This window comes from Crocodylus porosus, unplaced genomic scaffold, assembly GCF_001723895.1.
Source record: "Crocodylus porosus isolate Cpor-Errol unplaced genomic scaffold, CroPor_comp1, whole genome shotgun sequence".
NCBI lineage: Eukaryota > Metazoa > Chordata > Crocodylia > Crocodylidae > Crocodylus > Crocodylus porosus.
This window is the reverse complement of record NW_017728943.1, coordinates 21,362,554-21,384,416: the sequence shown is the minus strand read 5'-3', so window position 1 is coordinate 21,384,416 and position 21,863 is coordinate 21,362,554. Positions and strand designations below refer to the sequence as shown.

Genomic DNA, 21,863 nt, shown 5'->3' with positions numbered 1-21,863 from the left:
CGGGGCCTGGGCAGCGGGCGGCGGCCGTGATCCAGCCGCAGCGTCCCGGAGCCGGGCTCGGACCACGCCCCCGCGGGCCTGGCTCTGCTCTTGGCCCTGCCCTTTGTGCCCCTCAGCTTTGAGTCGCGTGTGTCCCCCGGGCAGCCTGTGCTGCCAGCGGCTTTGCCTCTCCCCCCAACTGCCTTGAGACCTGCTGCTGCTGCTGCTGCTGCGACCTCGGGCTGGGACCCACAGTGCTGATTTAGTTTTCAAATAACACTTGGCCTGAATGAGCTTGGAACTAGGGGTGCACCAAGAGAGACTTTTGGCTGATACTGATGGCCAATTATTAACCAGCCATATTGGCTGATACTGATTCAATAGCTGATACCAGCTGGACACTGCTCTCCAAGCTGCTAGGCTGCATAAGTCTGTGGTGGGGGAAGGAGGGGTCGTGGGAGGCAGCAATTGAGGCCCCCATGGTGAGGGAGGGAATGGGACAGGGGCAGGTGTTGCCAGGGCAGGGCATGGGATGCAGCCACTAGCAGCTCATCATTTGGGGTGCAGGGGTGGCATGTGCCCCCTGGATTTGTGCTTGGGGCAAGGGCAGGCTGCCCACTGCAGGTTCGGGGCCAAGGGCTGGGCCAAGCTTGCCCCAGAAGGGGGCAAGGGGGCTGTGCTCAGGGCTATGCTCGGGCTGGGTGGACAGTGGCACTGGGAGGGGGGCTGTGGGGTGAGCTGTGGCCCCCCCCCCCAGTGCTGCCCCTACCTGCCCCGAGCGCAGCCCTGGCCCAGCCCCCCTGCTGGGAAGAGGTTGGTGCAGACTCTGGCCCCAAGCCCTCAGTGGACAGCCTGCCTTTGCCTCGAACACAAATCTGGGGTGGGGCACGTGCCCTTCAGAGGTGCATACAGCGACAATAGCTGTTCTGCCCCAGCCCCACAGATGAGCCGCCCACTGTTCAGTCCCACACCTTGCCCCCCCCTCCCCCCTGGTTGGGCAGTGCCTACCCCTGCTCCAGTCCCACTCCCTCCCTCATGGTGGGGGCCTTGATTTGGCCCTCCCATGCCCCTTCCCTCCCCCATGCGCCTTCGCCCCCACAGACTTACCGGCTGGACGCTGCTCTCCAAGGTGCCAGGCTGCACTCCTGGCCATGTGCATGCTGCAGCTGCACTCATGCACATGGCATTTGCTGGTAACATTATCAGCTATGCTGACCAAAAAAAGCTGATTGCAGATAATGTCAATTTTCCTTTTATCAGTGCCAATCTGATATGGACTGATGTATTTGTGCACCTCTACTTGGAACCAGTGTTCCCAGAGGTTCATGTCTTTGTATCCTACATTCCTGATGGCCTGCTTTGCTCATAACTCTTTATTTAGTTAATTTAAAAAAAAAAACCCTTATATCTCACGCTATCCAAAAAGCTCCAAGCTGTTTACAGTAAACAAAGAGCTCACAGGCAAGATGCCCCAAATTGAGACCCAAGAATTCTAGCCCCCACCCTACTGATAGCCATTGCCTCCCTGCCCTGACCCCCACACAAGCAAACCGCCCTGCTAATCCCTGCCATGCATCCCACGGGAGAGTTTTGTGTGTTTCAGTTGGGGCAGGGAAGAGGGCTGCTGACAGCCACAGCTCTTCCGTAGAAGATGGGGTATAGGTTTGGAGGAGGATAGCTCACTTCAGATTGATTTTTTTTTTTTTTTCCTTCCCCCTCAATCTCTGTCTTTTTCTCTCTCCTCCAGGAGTCTGACGGGGGTCTGTATATTTGCATGAACACGTTCCTTGGCTTTGGGAAGCAATACGTGGAGAAACACTACCAGAAGACAGGCCAGCGAGTATATCTGCACCTCAAGAGAACACGCAGACTGGTAAGAAAGGGGCAGTGAATACTAAAAAACGCATCCCCCAACCTGCTCTAAGGCTGAAAGGAGAGGGCCATCTCTGCATTCATTCAGACCTGGGTTCTCCCCCCCCCAACATAAGCTGTTGTTTTTCCTCATGGGACCCTAATCCTACATTTCTGTTTCATCTGAGTCATTGTATTGGCAGTCTGTAGTCCGGTTCTACAGTGGCTTAGCTCCTGGGCTTTGAGCTTCTCTTGGAGTGCTTGGTCATTTAACTTTGTTTCCTAATCTCTCCTTTCTGAAACAGAAAGAGGAAGATGCCAACTCTACTGCTGGTGACCCTCCAAGGAAAAAGCCCACCCGTCTGGCTATTGGTAAGAAAACAGCTCTTTGTACCTTAGTACTAGATCAGGCTAATTCCACTGCTGTACTAGGTCAGTCTTCTGGAGCTGTCTAGCCAAGTAGCTTCTATTGCCTTTCCTGTTACCTCTGTTGGTTCAGGTCAGTCATGTCCTTCAATGTTGTGCCCACCTGTCTGGGAGTAACCAGGAAGGGCAGCTTTTTCCAAATCTACTCCTGCTCTCTATTCAGATTTGCGTAAATTCTCTGCTGACAGGTAGATTTTTGCATTCTCTGTAAAATCCACACATGTAGATCAGCTTTAATGGTAGTATAACCTCCCTGGAGTTTGGAACAGCATGGGAGGAAACTGAGGTCGTTTCATAAAAGGGGTTTCAAGAGAGTCACCAATAAAAACACATTTTTTAAACTTCTGGAAAAAAAGATTAACTGTGTTTGTTGCAGATGAGGAGCAATGATAGGCAAGCTCCACATTGAATTTTTCTGGCTAAAATTTTCTTTTCAAATCCCAGGCTCCTCAACTTGTAAAGGTCTAAATGCTGAAACATAAAAATAAGCTGCGTTTAAATGACAGAACTGTGTATTGCTATGTTTGCATTTGCTATAGAACAGCTAGACATTTATGTGCAGTATGGAAAGAACTTTGCATATAGTGTTCCTACCAAGACAAGTCAAAATGCTGCTCGTTTAAAATGGGATTGAAACTGAGCCTCTTGCACCACAGTGCAGACGTGATGCTGAAGTTACTCCTTGGTCTTGTAACATAGACCACACACTTGAGTGAAATGCATAACAGTACTGAACTTATTTTCCTTGTCCCTTCAAACATTTCTTTGTATGTAGCGGAAGGACAGGACCTGAGTAAAGGTATATTTATGTCGGGAGTGATTTCTTTGGAGAGGATGGCTCTTAGAGGTGTTAGGCAGTCAGGCTGTTTTCAGACAGTGGTATTTTCTGGAGCAACTTCTTGAGAGTCAAAGCAGGTCTTTGTAGACAACATTAGTTTTTGATGTTCCAGCCGCACAAAATGAACCATTTTGTTGAGAGAAGAGTCCAACAAGCCTGGTTCATGTGCTTTTCCATTAATAAGGAAATTAATTTACAAAAAATTGTCAGGGAGTTAGGGTGGTGATTGGGGGGGGAGAGGAGGAGGAGGAGGAGGGGGAATGTCTTCTACTCCCTGTGCCCATTTAAAATATGACACCTAAACACAAGAGAACCAAGAAATGCCAAAGTAATGTGACATTTCTTTCACAACACACTCTTACTGACTTAACTCTGCTTCTGGAGGGTTGTTATGTGGAACTCACAGAATTGGGTTGTGTGTTCTTCACATAGCAGACATCACCAGTTTGTATTTAGCCTAATGCTGCTGCAAAGTTATCCACAAAGCCCTCATGTCTGCGGACATTTCAAGAGGCAGAGAGAAGTTTGTGCAAAAAGTCGTTCAAGCTGCATTTCTTGTGTTGGCTAAATAGCTTGACCTTTTTCTTTCAACAAGAACATTCTAGTGGATGCTGTCCTTTCTGACTTTCCAGTGTTTGAGGCTCTGGCATCTCCCTTTCTGGAAAAGAAAGGCAATGGAGGCAAAGTGTTTTGGAAGGGATGGTACAGTGACTGAGATGCCATCTCTTACATGTCAGAGGATTTCTTTCTGCATTCTCATCTACATCCAGTCATCTTCATGTGCAACAGATGCTCCTTTTGGGGTCCTGTTCTAGCTGTTAGCACTCTAGACCAGGGGTTGTCAACTGGGGGTACACAGGAAGGCCCCAGGGGGTATGTGGCAGCACGGGGGTTGCTGACAGCCCGCTGGACGCAAAGTCAGTGGTGCGGAGAAGCAAGGGTAGCTGGCAAGCGGGGGGCAGGACCACTGCCAGCATCCCTCAGTCTGTGGCACTGTGCTCTACTTACCTGTGCCCAAGTATCTCTGCTTCTTGGCACTGCTGGCTTTGTGTGCAGCTGGCTGTCGGCACCTCCTGCCCGTGCAGTGGTGGCACAGGGAGCTTGCACGTGGTGGCTGCCCCCACTGCCATCTATACATTCAGTGCTGCCAGGGGGGAGGGGGTGCTGATGGCCAGCCACACACGAAGCCAGTGGCGCAGAGAAGCGGGAATACATGGGCGCAGGAAAGCAGGACCCAGCAGTGGCACGGTGATGGATGGCAGCGGCAGTCCCACCCCTGTGCTGCTGATTCACAGGTACCCCTGCTTCTCCATGCCACCAGCTTTGCATCTGGCTGGCCATCAGCACACTGCCCCGTGCTCCCTAGCCGGCTGGTCGTGAAGTGGCGGTGGCAGCAAAGTGTGAGCTCCCTGCACCACTGGATTTGTGTCCAGCTGTCTGTCAGCAACCCCTCCCCTGCTCCCTGGGCGGCTGTCAGCATTCCCCACCTTTGCTTTGCGTCCAGATGGGGTACCCACCAGAAAGGGTATCCTGCTTAAAAAAGGTTGAAAACCCCTGCTCTAGACTCAAGAGGTTAATATTAATCACAATACTTATGGTGCCTTATGTTATATTTAGGTTGTCCAGCTTCTTTCTAAGTGGCTGGGGGCCAAAGGTCTCATGGGCCATGTCAGTGGAGGCTGCATGCCCACTGGTTCCTCCAGGGCAAGCCACACTCCTAGCCCCACACACCACTACCACGACCACATGCCTGCATAGTCCAAGACTTGCCTTTAACTCCCCTGCCTGTGCCATGATAGCTGTGCTATTGTGCCTTGCCCCTGGAATAGGGGCAGGCAGCAAATGGTGGAGGAGGCAGTCGGGTGGGGATCATTGAGATTCCGGCTGCTATTGCAACCAGAGCAGTGAGGGGAATGATGGATGGGTAGGTGCCTATGGGCTGCAACTTAACCCCTCCTAGGCTAGGTGAAGACCATGAGTCACCAGATGGACAGTCCTGTTTTATACAGTGTCCAAGGCTGCAGTCTTGCCCCATGTAACCAAGCTGAATGAGTTTCAGAAATATAGATCCTTTGATTTAGCGCTTGTTCTCTAACTTTCCTCCTTTCATAGGTGTTGAAGGTGGCTTTGACATCCCAGAGGAGAAGTTTGAATATGATGAAGATGTAAAAATAGTAATTTTCCCAGAGCACCTGGATATCCCCCGAGATGGCCTAGAAGGACTACCTGACATGGTCAGAGACAGGGTATGGTTTGTTTTGTTTTTTTCCCTCTTGCTCCCTCTCCTTTCTGCAGGAAACACATTACTCTGGGGATAAACCCTACAATTTTGTAAATAAAGTCCAGTAAAGTTGTAATAGAGGCTCAAAACGAGTAGGGAAGAGAGTGAGCAGGCTGGAATAAACTGTCTTTTCTTTTTCTGGATTCATACAGAGACTTATATAGTCGGGTCAATAACTGGGGTCCTTAGGTGGCAGTAATGCAAATAACAGGCAGAACCATGAGGAGAATCTATATCTGGCATAGTTAGAATATTGTGAAGGGGATCTGTAAGCTCTCATTCTCCTCCTTTTTCCCCAATTCCAGATTGCAAGTGCTGTTGAAGCTATCCTGACGGCAGATTCTGCCTCACGGAAGCAGGAGGTGCAGGCTTGGGATGGGGAGGTCCGTCGCATCTCTAAACACGCTTTCTCCTTGCACCAGCTACAGAATGACATCCGCATTCCTCCATGGTGAGTCTAGCCTGAAGTTGTGTTGTATCACTGCGTATCCTACACAGTCTGCTCAACATATCCTTTCCTAGCATGGCTGTGGTAGAGTTCCTCTATCAGTGAATGGGATTTCTTTTGTAGGGCCACTTCCCAGTACCCATGCCCCTTCCTGATTTGGAATGTGACTTGTGGGTCAAGCTAATAAGTTCTTAAACTTTGAGGGAAGGGGGTAACTTTAGCTGAGAGCTGCCTTAAAAAGCTGCCAATCTCCTGGAGTAGGAAAGGAATAGCATCCCACCAGCATTTCTTTGTGGCATTGTGATTGGGCAGTAGGGGAAAGAGCCTGGGGAATATAGGGAGTTGAAGGTATCTAATAGCTCCCTTTCTTGCTTCCCCTGTTGGCAGTGGCTGGAAGTGCAGCAAGTGCGACATGCGTGAGAACTTGTGGCTTAACATGACTGATGGAGCCATCCTTTGTGGCCGGCGATACTTTGATGGCAGTGGTGGTAACAATCATGCAGTTGAGCATTACCGAGAGACTGGCTACCCACTGGCTGTGAAACTGGGAACCATCACCCCTGATGGTGCTGGTAAGAAACTAGTCTTGTGTTAAAACTGAATATAGGCACTGTTCTTCCCTGAGACACCAAGTGGGGGAGGGTCTGGGGTGTTACACTATTACTCTTAATGCTGTAAGCAAGGTATATAATGAACAGCTGACACCACCTCATGGGCTTTCCCCAGTCTGATCGACTTTTGGAGGTTTTGAGGAATGAACTACTCCTGCCCCCCTTGGAATTTGAGGGGCATTGGATTGGCTGTCTGGATTCTTTTCCTCTTTGGTTTAGGATTCGATGTTCATTGCTTCAAAGGAATTTTGTCAGAGACATAGAACAGGTTAGTGGGGTCTTTGTACCTTGCTCCAGTGCCCTCCTTCATTACCCTGGAGAATTTTCTTTACTTAGAGTCCATGATGCTGCTATCCTGAGGAAGAAAGAATAGGAACCTCACTGCTCAATAATTTGTTTATCAAACCTTTAAGCTCTGAGCATTGTTGCCCACCACACAGTAGCATGCAGCTGGAGGGAAGTGGTTTTTAGACCTAGACAAGAGGAAGCCTTCTCCCTCCCCACCTATCTGTTCCCCATAGATGTCTACTCCTATGATGAGGATGACATGGTGCTGGATCCCAACCTGGCAGAGCACCTGGCTCACTTTGGGATTGACATGGTCAAGATGCAGAAGGTGAGGAGGAGGTCCCCAGATGATGTATTCTGAGATGCCTTATCTGAACCCAAGCCTCTTGCATCCCTCACCCTGGTCAGGATGACAGTCCAGTTGCTGTGCAGTATAAAAGCGGCCATCATTGGCTAGTCAGCCCCTGCCATCCCATGAGGCTGAAGGCAGCCATGTATTCCTCTTATGTATTCCTACATCCTCCATGCACTGGCTGCTGCAATAGCAGCAGTGTGGGGCTGTTGCTATGGCCCCTGGGACTTCTATTTCAATAATGAGAGCAGTGGCTCTTCTCAGCTTTTTGCTTTGTGCAGTGGTTCCTGCAGTTAGGTACCAGAGAGCGGGGGGTGATTCCCTAGCTTTTTTCCCTTGGGTTTAACTTGCCCCATTTCTCTTAATTACTTTCTCCTGCTCTACTGAGAGAGATCCGTTCTCCTCAAGGTGTGTGCCCTTGTGACATTTGCAGCCTTTACAATCTTTTTCTAGAACTTGACTGTTCTGGCTCCTGAAATATGTCTGTGAGTTCTTCCTCTTCCATGTCGTCTGTCCACAGACAGACAAGACAATGACAGAACTGGAAATTGACATGAACCAGCGCATTGGGGAGTGGGAGCTGATCCAGGAGTCTGGAGTGCAGCTCAAGCCTCTCTATGGCCCTGGTTACACTGGCATCCGCAACCTGGGCAACAGTTGCTACCTCAATTCCGTGATGCAGGTGCTGTTCAGTATCTCTGACTTCCAGAGAAAGTAAGTGAGCTGAGGGCTGTCCTCTTTCATTTCTGACAGCTGCAAGGCAGGCATGGGTAGGGGGAAATCAAGACTCAGTGGCCCAGTTGTCCAAACTGCTGGGGGGAGATGGGGGGGTAAGCCTAGCCTCCTTGAGGCATAATGGGTTCAGCAGCATGAAATCTACTGCTGGGGTCTTCTGCATGGTTGGGAGCATAGACCCTGGACCTGCATTGTGCTGGATGCATCCACATGTCCCCTCTGCCTCTGGTTGGTATTGCAGGTATGTGGACAAGCTGGAGAAGATATTCCAGAATGCACCAGCAGATCCCACGCAGGACTTCAGCACCCAAGTGTATGTAGAGCACTGAAGAGAGAAGGGAGAGGTTGGGGGTAAACCTGGGTTTCCTGGGACTGCTCTTTCATGTAGGCTTAGATGCTACCACGTTGCAAGTAGATCCTGCTAATGAACTGCCCAGCCCTTAGATCGCTGAAGTTCCAAGAACTGAGATTTGACTAGAATGCTGGGTGTGATTACCCCAAAGAGAACAGAACATGTTCCGAAGGGTAACAAAGGGCCTGTGTATCCCCTGGTCCCCCTCCTCCCCTCCCCTCCTACCCCCCAAGCAATTGGCAGAGTACAGTACCATGTTCTGCCACTGGGGGACTCCTGGCAACTGTACTCTACCTGGCTGTTAGCAGATGGCTTTGGGCTCTGCAGAGTTGATTTCTGGCAGCAAAACAGAACAAAGATGTTTAGGTGAGGCTAGTCTGACACAGGCAATTTACAAAGCTCTTTGCTCTTGTTTCCTGTGATATGCTGTTCAGTAGGACAGGGAGGAAGTACAGAACAGGGAGTACAGGATTTTCTGGGAGAGCTTCATACTGCATATACATATTTTCTGCTATATCTGCTCTTTCAGCCCTAGCAGTTAAAAAAGGTACTCTTGAGCCTGATGGTTGTTGAGAAGGGGAAGAGTTTGGAAGGTGATGAGTGGAAACTAATTCAGAGCTGAGGGGGAACTCTGAGTCATGGGGAGTTGCTCAGTCTCTGGAAAGTAGGTACCTTGTCAGTTCTGAGTAGTTGGTCTTTGGGTTGAGGAGGCCTGGGGAACTTCTAGGCATGTGGGAGAGTGGGCTGGGTTATGAAGGGAAGCTTTTGTGCAGGGGAGTGGGAGAGAGTTGCTAAGGGGGGGGTTTAGATGGATTGGGATGCATGGGTAGCTAGGAACAGGGGGAGAGGTTGGTAACATTTCCCAGTCTCTCACTTTGGGAAATACAATCAAAGTGCTAGTGAGGGAGGGGTGAAGCCTGCTTCCGTTGGTGCCAGTACTGACTCAGGCTGATTCCACTGAACCTTCCCTGGTAACCTTTGCATACCCAATTAGTATGTGGCTTCTTTCCTGGCTGCTGTGAGATGTAGCTGTCACTGCTGTATTCCAGCCCAGCAATGGCTGCTTTTCACCAGGAGGCAAGGCTGTCCCTTAATGTTCTTACCCACTGCTCAAGGAATAGTTAAGGCTTTTGGAGGTATTGCTCAAGTCTTAGGATAGCACTGTAAGGTGGGACAGAGGAATAATGGCTGTGGGAGCAGAACTCTGCAAGGTTAGCTGGGGCAAGTCCATCTAAGTGTTGAGGTTAGGGTGAACGGAACTATTTCCAGATGTGACCAGAAGCTAGGGAGGGGTAGGGGGAGAGGCAGAGTGGAGCAATGAGCAGCTCAACACTAACAGGAATTGGTGTGTCATTCCAGAGCCAAACTGGGACATGGACTGCTTTCTGGAGAGTATTCAAAACCAGCCTCTGCAGATGGGGAACAACCAGACCAGAAGGTGAAGACTAGGACCTCAGTATCCTCATGGGAGAGGGGATTGTAGAATCACAGAAAAGTAGAGCTGGAGGTCACCTAGTCCAACCTCTTGTGCTAAATTTCAGATACACTAAAGTGTTTGGATGGAGGGGGAAGGGGAAAATCTCTTACAGAGGCTCTATAGGCTCAGCCAGGCCACAGGCTCCTAATAAACTATGTGACGAGGACTGGACAGGAACACTCCGGGGACATACACTTGGAAGGCTGTGATCAGCCCTCTCTCTCTCTCCTCCTTTCTTCCAGGGTGTGCAGAATGGCATAGCTCCGCGTATGTTTAAGTCTCTTGTTGGCAAAGGGCACCCAGAATTTTCCACCAATCGTCAGCAAGATGCCCAGGAATTCTTCTTGCACTTCATTAATATGGTGGAGGTAAAGATGAAGTCAAGTTCCCTCCAAATTTTTAGAAGGTGCAGCAGTAGGGAAGGGGCCTTTCCCATTTTTGAGGTGCAGTGGGTGAGGCTGGTACTTTAAGCAGACAAGGAGCAACAAAGAGGAATTGTCCATGCTGTTTTGAAGCACCAAGTGACACAGAACTAGCAGTTTGGGACACTGGTGGTTGCTCCTGGTGGAGATGGTGTTGCCAGTACCTCCTGTGTCAGCCAGAGCCTTTTTATTTATGGTTCATTCCATAGCTGCAATGCAACTGCTTTTAGGCAGGACTTTGGGTCTGAGTGGAGGGTGGAAGCTGGAGAAGCAGCTCCTAGTTACAGGAAACAGTGGGCAGCTGCTTCTGTGGATCTTTTCTTATCCAGCCATCCTAATAGCATAGCCATCTCCATTTTTTTGCTTGCCAGAGGAACTGCCGCAGCTCGGAGAACCCCAACGAGGTCTTCCGTTTCCTAGTGGAGGAGAAACTCAAGTGCCTCGCCACAGAGAAGGTGAAATACACTCAACGTGTAGACTACATTATGCAGCTGCCTGTGCCTATGGATGCTGCACTCAACAAAGGTCAGTAACATGAGAGTGGTTGAAGTGGGAATATCAAGCCCTTTCCTGAATTGAGGGTGGGGAATCCCTAAAAGATCTGAACACCCTGCTCCCACACTACTAAATCTTTTTGCTCACTCCATGGAGCTGAGCTGGCTTTCCCCAGAGACATTTGCTCTTCATCAGTAGGGTGAGGTGGTGTCTGTCCATCACTGAAATTAGAACTGGGCTATTCCCCTGCTGTGACTCTAGCCTGTGAGACTCTGACAGAATGTCAGGGGTCTGTGAGCACGTGGAGTCTGTCTTTTACTCCGCTGTCTTCCGTAGATGAGTTACTAGAATATGAAGAGAAGAAGCGCCAGGCAGAAGAAGAGAAGCAGCCATTGCCTGAGCTGGTCCGAGCCAAGGTGCCTTTCAGCTCCTGCTTAGAGGCCTATGGGGCTCCAGAGCAGGTGGATGACTTCTGGAGTACAGCTTTGCAGGCCAAGTCTGTGGCTCTCAAGTGAGTTTGGTTGGTGGGGAGCAGGGTAGGCTAAAGATGTGAGGTGCATAATGGTGTAACCCTTCTGTAATACCTGGTGCAGGACTTTTACCCAGGGTTCTTATGTACCAAGGTTCTGAGCTAGTGGGTCCCTAAAAGTTAGCCAGGGTGAAGCCCTTTCAGCACTGGGGATAGCTTTTTAACTCCTTACCTTGGGCTCAGTCTTCCTGCACTTTCTCTTGAGGATTACAGTGGGCAAGGTTTAAGATAGTTGCGTGAAGCCTGTAATACTGTGCTTCAACATCTGTAGTATTATAATAGGAGACCATAAATTTGGCTTTTGACATCCCATCTTCAAAATTCTACTGTTCTTAATTTGAATTGTACTTTTAAAACCAATCTTTCCCGAAGTGTAAAAGAGTTACAAGCCTAGGCAGAGGGAATTGCAGTTGTTTTTGTTTGTTTTTTCAGACTCTTGTATTATTAAGAACTATGTTGAAGCTGCAAGCTAAACTTGAAATCATGAAGCAAATGTAACCAGTTTGACACACCCTATGGGGTGAAGCTATAAACAATAGGGGTAAGAAGCACAGTGGGAGTACAGAGAAGATCAGAATGAACACACAGATTTACTGATTAAAATGTCCCACTCCAAGTAGCCAACCAGGCAACAATAAAAAGTACAAGTGCTTTTATGCTTTGCCAGAAATCTGAGATCCAAGAAGGGGGAGCTTTAATACTTAGCGGTAATTAACTGTATTGGCATACTAGGTATCTTGGAAACATAGTAGAAAGATGAAAATCAATGGGACACTGTACCAGGATACAGATTATACAGGAATGACAGAATAGGTCATACTGATGAGGAAAGTGGCACTGTATCAAAGACTGCATTGAATTGTATAGAGTAGACACTTTTAACCGATACCACAGTATTTCTGAGCATAAAAATTCCATGTTTCAGTAGAAAAAAGGTATATCTGGGGATACACTGTTGACCACTCCCCCTGCTCCCCGCAGACCAGAAAGGCAGCAGTGAGCTAGAATTTCTAAGCGAGTTGAGAGAGGCAGAAAACACAGTACTAATGGGTAACTTCAGTTAACCACAAAGACTGGGTCAATTGAATCTCAGAGTGGGATGCAGAGACCTGACATTATAAAAATTGCTTTCTGGAGCAATTAGTCCTGGAACCTACAAGAGGAAAGGCCATTCTTGACCTAGTCATAAGCAGGGATCCTGGCTTTCTCTGATTTAAAAAAAAAAAATCCCCAATATTTGGATATTAAAAAAAGTAACCTAAAATCCACCTTTTTCTGTGATTAAAGTGAAATGCCCCTAATATATAGATCCAAAAATTGGGGGTGGGGGGAGGGTTTCTCAAAGAGAACCAGGATCTTTGGTCATAAGTAATGCATAGGATTTGGTACAAGTGTTATTGAGCTGCTCTGCAATAGTGACCACAATGTAGTAGGGTTTGACATCCATGTGGGAGGGAAGATAAGAAAATATCATGGTAGTCTAACTTTTAAAAGGGTGCTCACCACTGTATGGTCTTGTATAGGCTCTGGGAGAGGAGCCTGCAGGGGGGAATGGCAAAGAGGCACTGCTCCCTGGGAAGGATATTAAATGGGGAGGTGTGTGATGGTATACCTTTTGGGTGCTTGCCACTTTAAGGGGCTGAGCAGGCTCTGAGGCAGCCTGCAGGTGACTGCAGAGCCAACCAGGGAGTCGCATGACAGGAGGCTTCCTGATTTGGGGCAGGGCTGCGCAGCCTTAGTATAAGAGCAGGCCCTGAGGAGCAGAGCTGGTAGTCGCTGCTGGGATGCCACTGGAGTAACATCTGCCTGCTGGAGTAGTGGTGCTCCCAGGAACATTCAAGAGGGCAGGGTAGGTACTATGGGGAAGAAGGAGGTTCCTAGGGGACCCAGTGGGGTCCCAAGCCCTGGGGAGATGGCTTAGTGTAGGGAAAGTGAGGAGCTTGCAGCTTGTGAGCCTACTGAGGGGTTAGGCAAGCCCCTCAGTATAGGTAGTGGTGAGGCCAGGGGCTCAGATGAGCTCAGCAGAGTAATAGGATGCCAGGCATAAGATCTCTGGGACTCTAGGCAAGCCCAGGAGAGTTGATAGATTTATGGTGGGGCCCAGAGTGGAAACCCCTGTGGAGTAGAGAGATAGGTCACTTGCTGCTAGACTGACTGTCTGAACCCTCGACTGGTCAATGCAGGGGTGCCAGAACCAGAAGGCCTAAGGACAATTGAGCTGACTGCGAGCAGCCTGCAAGGGTTGTGGAGAGTTACTGACATGCCAACTGGCAGGGCCAGAGCCTAGAAGAGGCTGAAGGTCCCCTCTGGTGCGTGACATCACAGCCAAAAGAGGGTAGGGGTCAGCCAGCATGCAGGGTACTATGAAGGGGGATGAAACATAGTCTCTGGATGGGAGGCATCCTATAAGGGGTTGGAGTGAGTTGGGCCAGGGACTGACAACATGTGTTTGAGAGGAGGCTGTGTCAGAGTGCCCAGGAGCAAGCAGTTCAGGAGGAACATCAAAAAGCCTAGTGAGAGGAAGCAAGACAAAGGTAAGTAGGCTTGCGTTGGTCCTGGGGAGTGACCTAAAACTACACCCTGCTGGGGAGGATGGTGTGGTGGGGCTCCTTGTGGCAGGGCAGTCTTCAGGAAATGCCTCCCTAGTGAAAGGCCAAATCCTAATGTGGGGTTGGGGGGGGAAGAGCACAAACTTGGGCAAATTAAATATAAAACTGAAGTAAGAAAAGCTAAGAGAGAATTTTAAAGAGAAACTGGCTAGAGACATAAAAGATAACAATAAAAATTTCTTAGAGTACAGTAGAAGCTGAAGACCTGCCAGGGAGTCGCACCTTTGGATGATCAGGGTCTGAAAGGGGCCCAAAAGGATGACAGGGCTGTTGCTGAGAAACTAAATGCATTCTTTGCATGTTTGGGAGATTCCCACACCAGGTCTGCTCCTCTTGGGACAGGTTTGTGGAGCTGACTCATACAGACGTTTTGGTTGATAAGGTCCCAGAGGAAATTGGTAAACTAAAAGCAGCAAATCACCAGGACCTGATGGCATTCACTCTAGGGTCCTGAAGGAGTCCAGAGCAGAAATTGCCAAAGTCCTAACTGTAGCATGCAACCTACCACTAAAAACGTCTTCACTTTCAGAAGACTGGAGGTTTGCCAGTGCTACTCCAATATTTAAAAAAAGGCTCAGGGGGTGGTCCAATGAGCTACAGGCTAGTGCACTTCCATTCCTGGAAGACTGATAGAAACAATTATAAAAGAGTTGTTCAAGACATGAATGACCATGACTTGCTGGGGAGAAATCAGCAAGGTTCTGTCAAAGGGAAATCATACCTCACCAACCTGCTAGAGTTCTTTGAGGGTGTCAATAAGCACGTAATTCAAGGTGATCCAGTTGACTTGGTATATCTGGACTTCCAAAAAGCCTTTTGACAAGAACCCCTATTAAAGGCTCTTGATTAAGTTAGGTAGTCATGAGATTACAGGGGTGATCCACTCATGGATCAGAAATTGGCTTAAGTATAGAAAATAAAGAATACGTATGAATGGCTAGTTTTCAGGATGGAAAGAAGTAAACAGCTGGGTCACCCAGGGATCTGCTGGGACCGGTGCTATTTAACAAATTCATAAATGATATGGGAAGGAAGTGAGGAGTGAGGTGGCCAGAATTGTGGGTGACACAAATTTGTCAGTGGTAAAGGCCAAGGTGAACTGTAAGGAACTACAGGAAGATCTAGTGCAGTAGAGTAAATGGGCAGCTGAATGGCGATGGAATTCAATGTAGATGTGTATAAAGTGATTTCATAGACACTAGGGCTGGAAGGGACCTCGCAAGATCGTTGGGTCCAGCCCCCTGCCCAAGGAGCAGGAAGTCAGCTGGGGTCAAAGGATCCTAACAAGATAGGCATCAGAATGTTTCTTGAAGGTGTCCAGAGTAGGTGCTTGCACCACCTCTGTGGGGAGTCTATTCCAGGCCTTGGGGACTTGGACAGTAAAAAATGTTATTCCTTATGTCCAGCCTAAAGCGGTCTTCCAGGAGTTTGTGACCGCTGGACTTCATGGTTTCATAATTGGTGGGGTCGGAAGGAACCTGAGCAGATCAACATGTCCGACCCCCTGCCATGGCTGGAAAGAATGCTGGGGTCAAACGACCCCGGCAAGGTGTCTATCTAGCCTCCTTTTGAAGACCCCCAGGGTAGGAGCCAGCACCACTTCCCTTGGAAGTTGGTTCCAGATCCTAGCTGCCCTGACTGTGAAGTACTGCCTCCTGATACCTAGTCTGAATCTACTCTCCATCAGCTTATGGCTGTTATTCCTTGTTTTACTCCCAATAGTGCTTGGGGGAAAAGGGACTCTCCCATTGCCTGCTGATCTCCCTTGGCCAGTTTATAGATGGCCACCAGATACCCTCTCAGCCTTCTCTTGTGGAGGCTGAACAGGTTCAGGTCTCATAGTCTCTCCTTGTAGGGCCTGCCCTGCTGCCCCCTGATCATTCAAGTGGCCCTCCTCTGGACCCTCTTCATGTTGTCCACATCCCTTCTGAAGTGTGGCGTCCAGAACTGGATGCACTACTCCAACTGCGGCCTGACCAATGTCATATAGACTTGGTCTTCCCTTGGAGTGCCCTGATAAACAGATGTTCTCCCAGTTCCTGATGCACACCCCTTATGTACTTATGGGCTGCCACCAAGTCAACCCTGAGCTGGCACTTCTCCAGGCTGAAGAGTCGCATGGCTCTCAGCCTCTCTTCATAAGGTCTGCTCTCTTGCCCTCTGATCGTGCATGTGGCTCTTGTCAGGACTCTTTCAAGCTTCTCTACATCCTGTCTGAATTGCAAAGCCCAAAATTGGATGCTGTACTCCAGTTGCGGCCTCACCAAGCCCAGGTACAGCGGGAGGATGACTTCTTGGGTCTTGCTTGAGATGCATCAGTAGATGCAAGCCAGAATTTTGTTTGTTCTGCTGGTTGTGGTATCGCATTGGTAGCTCATGTTCATCTTGTGGTCAATCATGAGCCCCAAGTCTCTTTCAGTCATGGGGCTGGTGAGTGTAGTACTGCTGAGCCTATAAGTGTGATGTGGATTTTTTTCTCCCGAGGTGGAGCACCTTGCATTTCTCCATATTGAATGCCACCAGGTTTTCATCTGCCCAGCTTGTGAGCCTGCTGAGGTCAGTCTGGATCACCAGCCTATCCTCAAGTGTGGATACTCTTCTCCATAGTTTGGTGTTGTCAGCAAACTTAGCCAGACTGCTTCTGACACCAGAGTCCAGATCATTTACAAATACATTAAAGAGTGCAGGTCTGTGAACAGAGTCTTGGGGGACACCTCTGATCACTATGTGCCATGGTGATTCAGTTCTGTCGACTAACACTCTGGTCCAACCTCAGAGCCAGTTCCCCAGCCATTGGACTGTAGGGTTGTTGAGGCTGCAGTTCCCCAATTTTGCCGTGAGGACATTGTGGGTCAAGTAATGCTCTTGAGCAAAAATAACCCAAACTATACACTATGATATGGTAATATCTAGGGGTGCACCGATAAAGATTTTCTTGGCCGTTACCGATAGCCAATTATTAACCAACCATATCAGCCAATGCCAACCCAGTAACCAATTTATTGCTGATTTATTGCTGATGCCTTATATTTTAAAGTACTGACAGAAACTAGCTACCTGGATCAAGGACAACAAGAAGTCCTTTTTTAAATACATAGGGGGTAAAAAGAAGGTACTGGGTCACGTGGGGCCTCTGCAGGACATGCTAGGAAATCTGGTCATCACACCAGACAGTAAAGCTAACCTATTTAACAATTTCTTTGCCTCCATTTTCTGAGCAGGGACCAGGTCACCTCCCCCCACCAGGACCCCCATATACCCAGGGAGTTGTACCCAGGCTAGGGTCAATGAGGACCTAGTCAGGGAACTTCTGGAGGGACTGGACATATTTAAATCAGCTGGTCCTGACAATCTCCACCCCAGAGTGCTGAGTGAATTAGCAGAGGTCATTGCAGGACCCCTGGCATGGCTTTACGAGCACTCATGGTGCTCTGGTGTGGTGCCAGAGGACTGGAAGAGGGCCAGTGTTCCCATTTACAAAAATGGGAGGAAGGAGGACCCAGGAAACTATAGGCCAGTTAGTCTTACCTCGATCCTGGGTAAGCTTTTTGAGAGAATTATCCTGGCGCATGTCTCTGAGGGGCCAGCAGGGGAGATTATGCTTAGGGGCAACCAACATGGGTTCATTAGAAGCAGCAGGTCCTATCAGACCAACCTGGTGGCCTTCTATGACCAGATCACCAAATCCTTAGACGCAGGGGTAGCAGTGGACATTAGGAAGGCCTTTGATACTGTCTCTCATCCCGTTCTCATTAAAAAACTAGAAGACTGTGGTGTCGACACCTACACAGTCAAACGGGTCACTAATTGGCTGGAGGGCCACACCCAGAGAGTGGTGGTGGACGGGACTTATTCAGCCTGGAGGGATGTGGGCAGTGGGGTTCCGCAGGGCTTGGTCCTCGGGCCCACATTGCTTAACATCTTCATCAGCAACTTGGACGAGGGGGTAAAAAGCACCCTGTCCAAATTCGCAGATGACACTAAGATGGGGAGAAGTGGACCCACTAGAAGGGAGGAATAGGTTGCAATCGGACCTAGACAGGTTACAGGGGTGGGCAGATGAGAACAGGATGGGTTTCAACACTGACAAGTGCAAGGTGATGCACCTTGGGAAGAAGAACCAGCAGCATACCTATAGGCTGGGGAACTCCCTTCTCGTCAGTGCAGAGGCAGAAAAGGATCTTGGGAGTCATTAATGTTGCCAAAATGAACATGGGCCGACAGCGTAGGGACACGGTCAGGAAGGCCAACCATACCTTGTCATGCATCACAGATGTACCTCGAGTAGGTCCAGGGAGGTGATCCTCCCCCTCTATGCAACACTGGTCAGACCGCAGCTGGAGTGCTGCGTCCAGTTAGGGGTGCTGCACTTCAGGAGGGATGTGGACAACATGGAGAGGGTCCAGAGGAAGGCCACTCGCATGATCAGGGGACAGCAGAGCAGGCCCTACAAAGAGAGGCTAAGGAACCTGAACCTGTTCAGCCTCTACAAGAGAAGGCTGAGGGGAGATCTAGTGGCCTGTTACAAACTAGTCAGAGGGGACCAGCAGGCATTGGGGGAGTTCCTGTTCCCCCGAGCACTACCAGGAGTGACTAGAAATAACGGTCACAAGCTGGCAGAGGGTAGATTCAGGCTAGACATCAGGAAGTGCTACTTCACGGTCAGGGCAGCTAGGGTCTGGAACCAACTTCCAAGAGAAGTGGTGCTGGCTCCTACCCTGGGGGTCTTTAAGAGGAGGCTAGACAATCACCTTGCTGGGGTCGTTTGACCCCAGTACTCTTTCCTGCCATGGCAGGGGGTCAGATTTTATGATCTGCTCAGGTCCCTTCGGACCTTACCAACTACGAAACGATGAAACCTTTTTGGTGTGCTCCAGCAGCCTCCTGCATCACATGTATCAGTCTCAGCGCTTAAAAATGGCAGTGGTGGCACCTGAACTTAACGCTTGTTGAATGAGCTTTAGTTCGAGCACTGCTGCCACCATTTTTAAGTGCAGAAACACATTTAAGTGGAGCAGAGTGGGGTGAGGGTGGATGTAGGCTACCCACTGTGGGCTCAGGACTCTCCGCTGTGCTGCCTTTTGTTCCAGGAGTCCTGTGCTAGCTGCATGTCCCGTGCTTGCCTGGCAGCAGACAGCGCAACTTGCCATCCCCACTGCTGCCAAGGGGACAAGAGGGGGGGCAGAGCTCCTAAGGCAGAGGAAGCAAAGTGGAGAGCCCCAAGTCCATAGCAGGCAACCCACATCTGCCCTACACAAATCTGGGGGACACATACCCCCCCCCATGCCTCCCTAAGGGGTGTGTGCAGTGGTGGGGAGCTGCCCCCATGTGCCCTGGACTGAGGCTTCATACTGCTTCCTGCCTCGGCCCCAGGTCCTATGTACCTCCCGGGCTGGGCAGCACCCCCAGGTCCTGCCCTACTCCCTCCCTCACTGTGGGGGGGGCTCAGTCTGTCCCCTTCCCCCCCGCTGCAATGATAGGGATTATTAAGGGAATTGTGAACGAAACAGGAAGTTCACTGTGCCCCTTTATAAAAACATGGTGCATCTGCACCTTGAATACTGTGCCCCGTTCTGGTCCCCACACCTCAAAAAGGATATAGAAAAAATTGAATATGCTGGAAAATCCATTTGCATGGAAGACATCATAGTTTGTGCCCAGGATCACAAAGATGTCCGCATCACCCAAGCTGTGTTAGGAGGTGACTATTGCTGGACTGATCACAGACTCATCTGCTCAGTTATATCATTCAAACTGGCTTCTAAATGAAAGCTGCAGTAGAAGCAGTGCCCACAAGATGATCAGCATTAAAGTACTCAAGGACCCAATCAAATGAGACCTTTACCACCAGTGCCTCAATGAAAAACTGGCAAATTTCAATCAACAATGGGAGAATGTCAGCAGCACTTGGGTGCCTTCAAATCTACTGGCATCAGCACCTGTGAAGAGATGCTTGGCTTTTCTACCAAGACACATCAAGACTGGTTTGATGGGAATGACCAAGAGGTGCAAGAGTTGATCAACTGCAAATGCAAGGCCTTTTGTGCTTCCCAGAAAGATATCAATTACAAGCAAACAAAATTACACCTGCGATATGGAGAACATGGTGGGAAGACAAGGCAAAGGAGATTTAGCATCTTATTGATATCCACAATATGCATGTTTTTTTCAGTGCCACCAAAGCTGTCTACAGTCAGAGTACTCGGGTACTACCCCCCTTGAGCCCTAAGGATTGAGGAAACCTACTCAAGGACAGAGGAGCCATCCATGCCTTTTGGAAAGAGCACTTCAAAAACTTTTTCAATCAAGACCATTGTTGATGAGGGTGTTCTCAACTCCATCCCATAACACCCAGTCACAAATGATCTTGGAATCCTTCCAACCCTTGATGAGGTGAGGAAAGCCATCAAGCAGATGAAGAATGACAAGGCATCTGAAGCGGGTGGAATCCCCACTGAAATCTTCAAACAGGAGGGAGAGAAGCTGACATTGCAGCCCTCTGCCCTCATCTTAAAAATCCGGAATGAGGAAATCCCAGATGACTTCAGGGACACCATGACCATGAGGATCTTCAAAAAGGAGACAAGTCTGACTGTGGAAATTACAGAGGGATCACCTTGCTGTCCACCACAAAAAAAGATCATTGCAAGAACCCTCCTGAGCAGTCTTCTTCCACTCACTCAAATTCCAGGAGAAGCTCTTCAGTGTGGGTTTAGGGCATCAAGAGGCACAACTAATATGATCTTCACTGCTTGCCAACTGCAGGAAAAATGCCAGGAAAAAAATAAACCTCTCTACATGGCTTTCTTTGACCTCACAAAAGCCCTCGATTCCGTCAGCTGAAAAGCACTGTGGCACATCCTTTTGAAGTATGGATGCCCTCCAAAATTTGTCACCATTCTTTGCCTGCTTCATGTCAGTGTGCCAGCAGTGGTTGTCAGTAATGGCTCTATTACAGATCCCTTTGAGGTTAAGACAGGAGTTAAGCATCATCACTCCAGTGCTCTTCTTGATGGCCCTTGCTGCAGTGCTACATCTGACCATTAACAAGCTGACCATGAATATCTGACCATCAGCCAGTTTGAGTGGATGGTTAATTTCAGCTGACTCCAAGCCAAAACCAAGACCACCCCACCCTCAGTCATCAAGTATGCAAAGTATGCTGACTACTCTGTAGCATGCGCTTACTCAGAAGCAGACCTTCAGGCGATCACTGATGACTTTTCCGAGGCATACAAGGAAATGGGACTGATGTTTAACATTCAGAAGACTAAAGTCCTCCATCAACAAGCTCTTAATGAGTAGTCCTCAGCTCCAGTAACTTGGATTCGTGGTGAGACTCTGGAGAAAAATTGAGGTTTTTGTGCCTTGGAAGCCATCTCTCACAGACGGCTGGCATCAGCAAAGGAATTGAACGTCATCACAGATATGCAAGTGCAGCCTTCAGACGCCTGAGAAAATGGGTGTTTGAAGATTGCGATATTGGATCCAAAACCAAGCTCATGGTTTGAGTAGTCATGAATCCCCACCTTACTGTATGGAGCTGAGAGATGGACAGCATACATGTGACGCCTTAAGTTGCCGGAGAAGTACCATCGGTGCTGCCTGTGGAAGTTCCTTTGAATCCAGTAGGTAGACAGATGTATCAACATTAGCATCCTCCTGCAAGCAAGCATCATCAACTCATCTGCTGAGGCAATGATCCAACACCAACTTTGCTGGGCCAGCCATGTCATCAGGATGTCTGACTCCTGAAACAAGTAGCACTTCAAGGATGTCTTCAAATGCTGCAACAGAGCAGAGCCTGCCTCTCTTCCCCCTTCCCCCCGCCTGCCTGCTGTGGGCTTGGGGTGGGGTGGGGGGATGGCTCTCCTCTGCTGTGTGCACTCTGGGGTGGCAGGAGGACCCGCATCCCCCAGATCTGTGCACAGGGCAGGAGCTCCATGCTGCTGTCCCCTGCCCCAGGGCAGCAGGGCTAGAGCCCGAGCCTGAAGCAGGCGGCGCACAGCCCCCACCCCACAGTCCCCCAGTTTTTAATGAGAACAGGGTGAGAGACAGTGTCGAAGGCCTTCTGAAAGTCCAGGAAGACTACGTCTACTGCTACCCCTGTGTCTAAGGATTTGGTGATCTGGTCATAGAAGGCCACCAGGTTGGTCTGACAGGACCTGCC

General features: G+C 49.3%; 1 protein-coding gene across 1 annotated transcript in view; it reads left to right on the top strand.

Annotated features, from left to right (window-relative positions):
• Positions 1-1,684: 1,684 nt before the first annotated feature.
• USP5 (ubiquitin specific peptidase 5) overlaps positions 1,685-21,863 on the top strand; it is a gene marked incomplete at its 5' end in the record, with an annotated part of 27,907 nt that continues 7,728 nt past the window's right edge. The window contains 12 exons of the mRNA XM_019548545.1: positions 1,685-1,852; positions 2,136-2,202; positions 5,207-5,340; positions 5,681-5,826; positions 6,211-6,395; positions 6,956-7,050; positions 7,595-7,788; positions 8,051-8,122; positions 9,521-9,599; positions 9,881-10,006; positions 10,432-10,585; positions 10,892-11,066. Coding sequence (XP_019404090.1) covers positions 1,685-1,852; positions 2,136-2,202; positions 5,207-5,340; positions 5,681-5,826; positions 6,211-6,395; positions 6,956-7,050; positions 7,595-7,788; positions 8,051-8,122; positions 9,521-9,599; positions 9,881-10,006; positions 10,432-10,585; positions 10,892-11,066 — 1,595 coding nt within the window. The remainder of the gene's footprint in view (positions 1,853-2,135; positions 2,203-5,206; positions 5,341-5,680; positions 5,827-6,210; positions 6,396-6,955; positions 7,051-7,594; positions 7,789-8,050; positions 8,123-9,520; positions 9,600-9,880; positions 10,007-10,431; positions 10,586-10,891; positions 11,067-21,863) is intronic.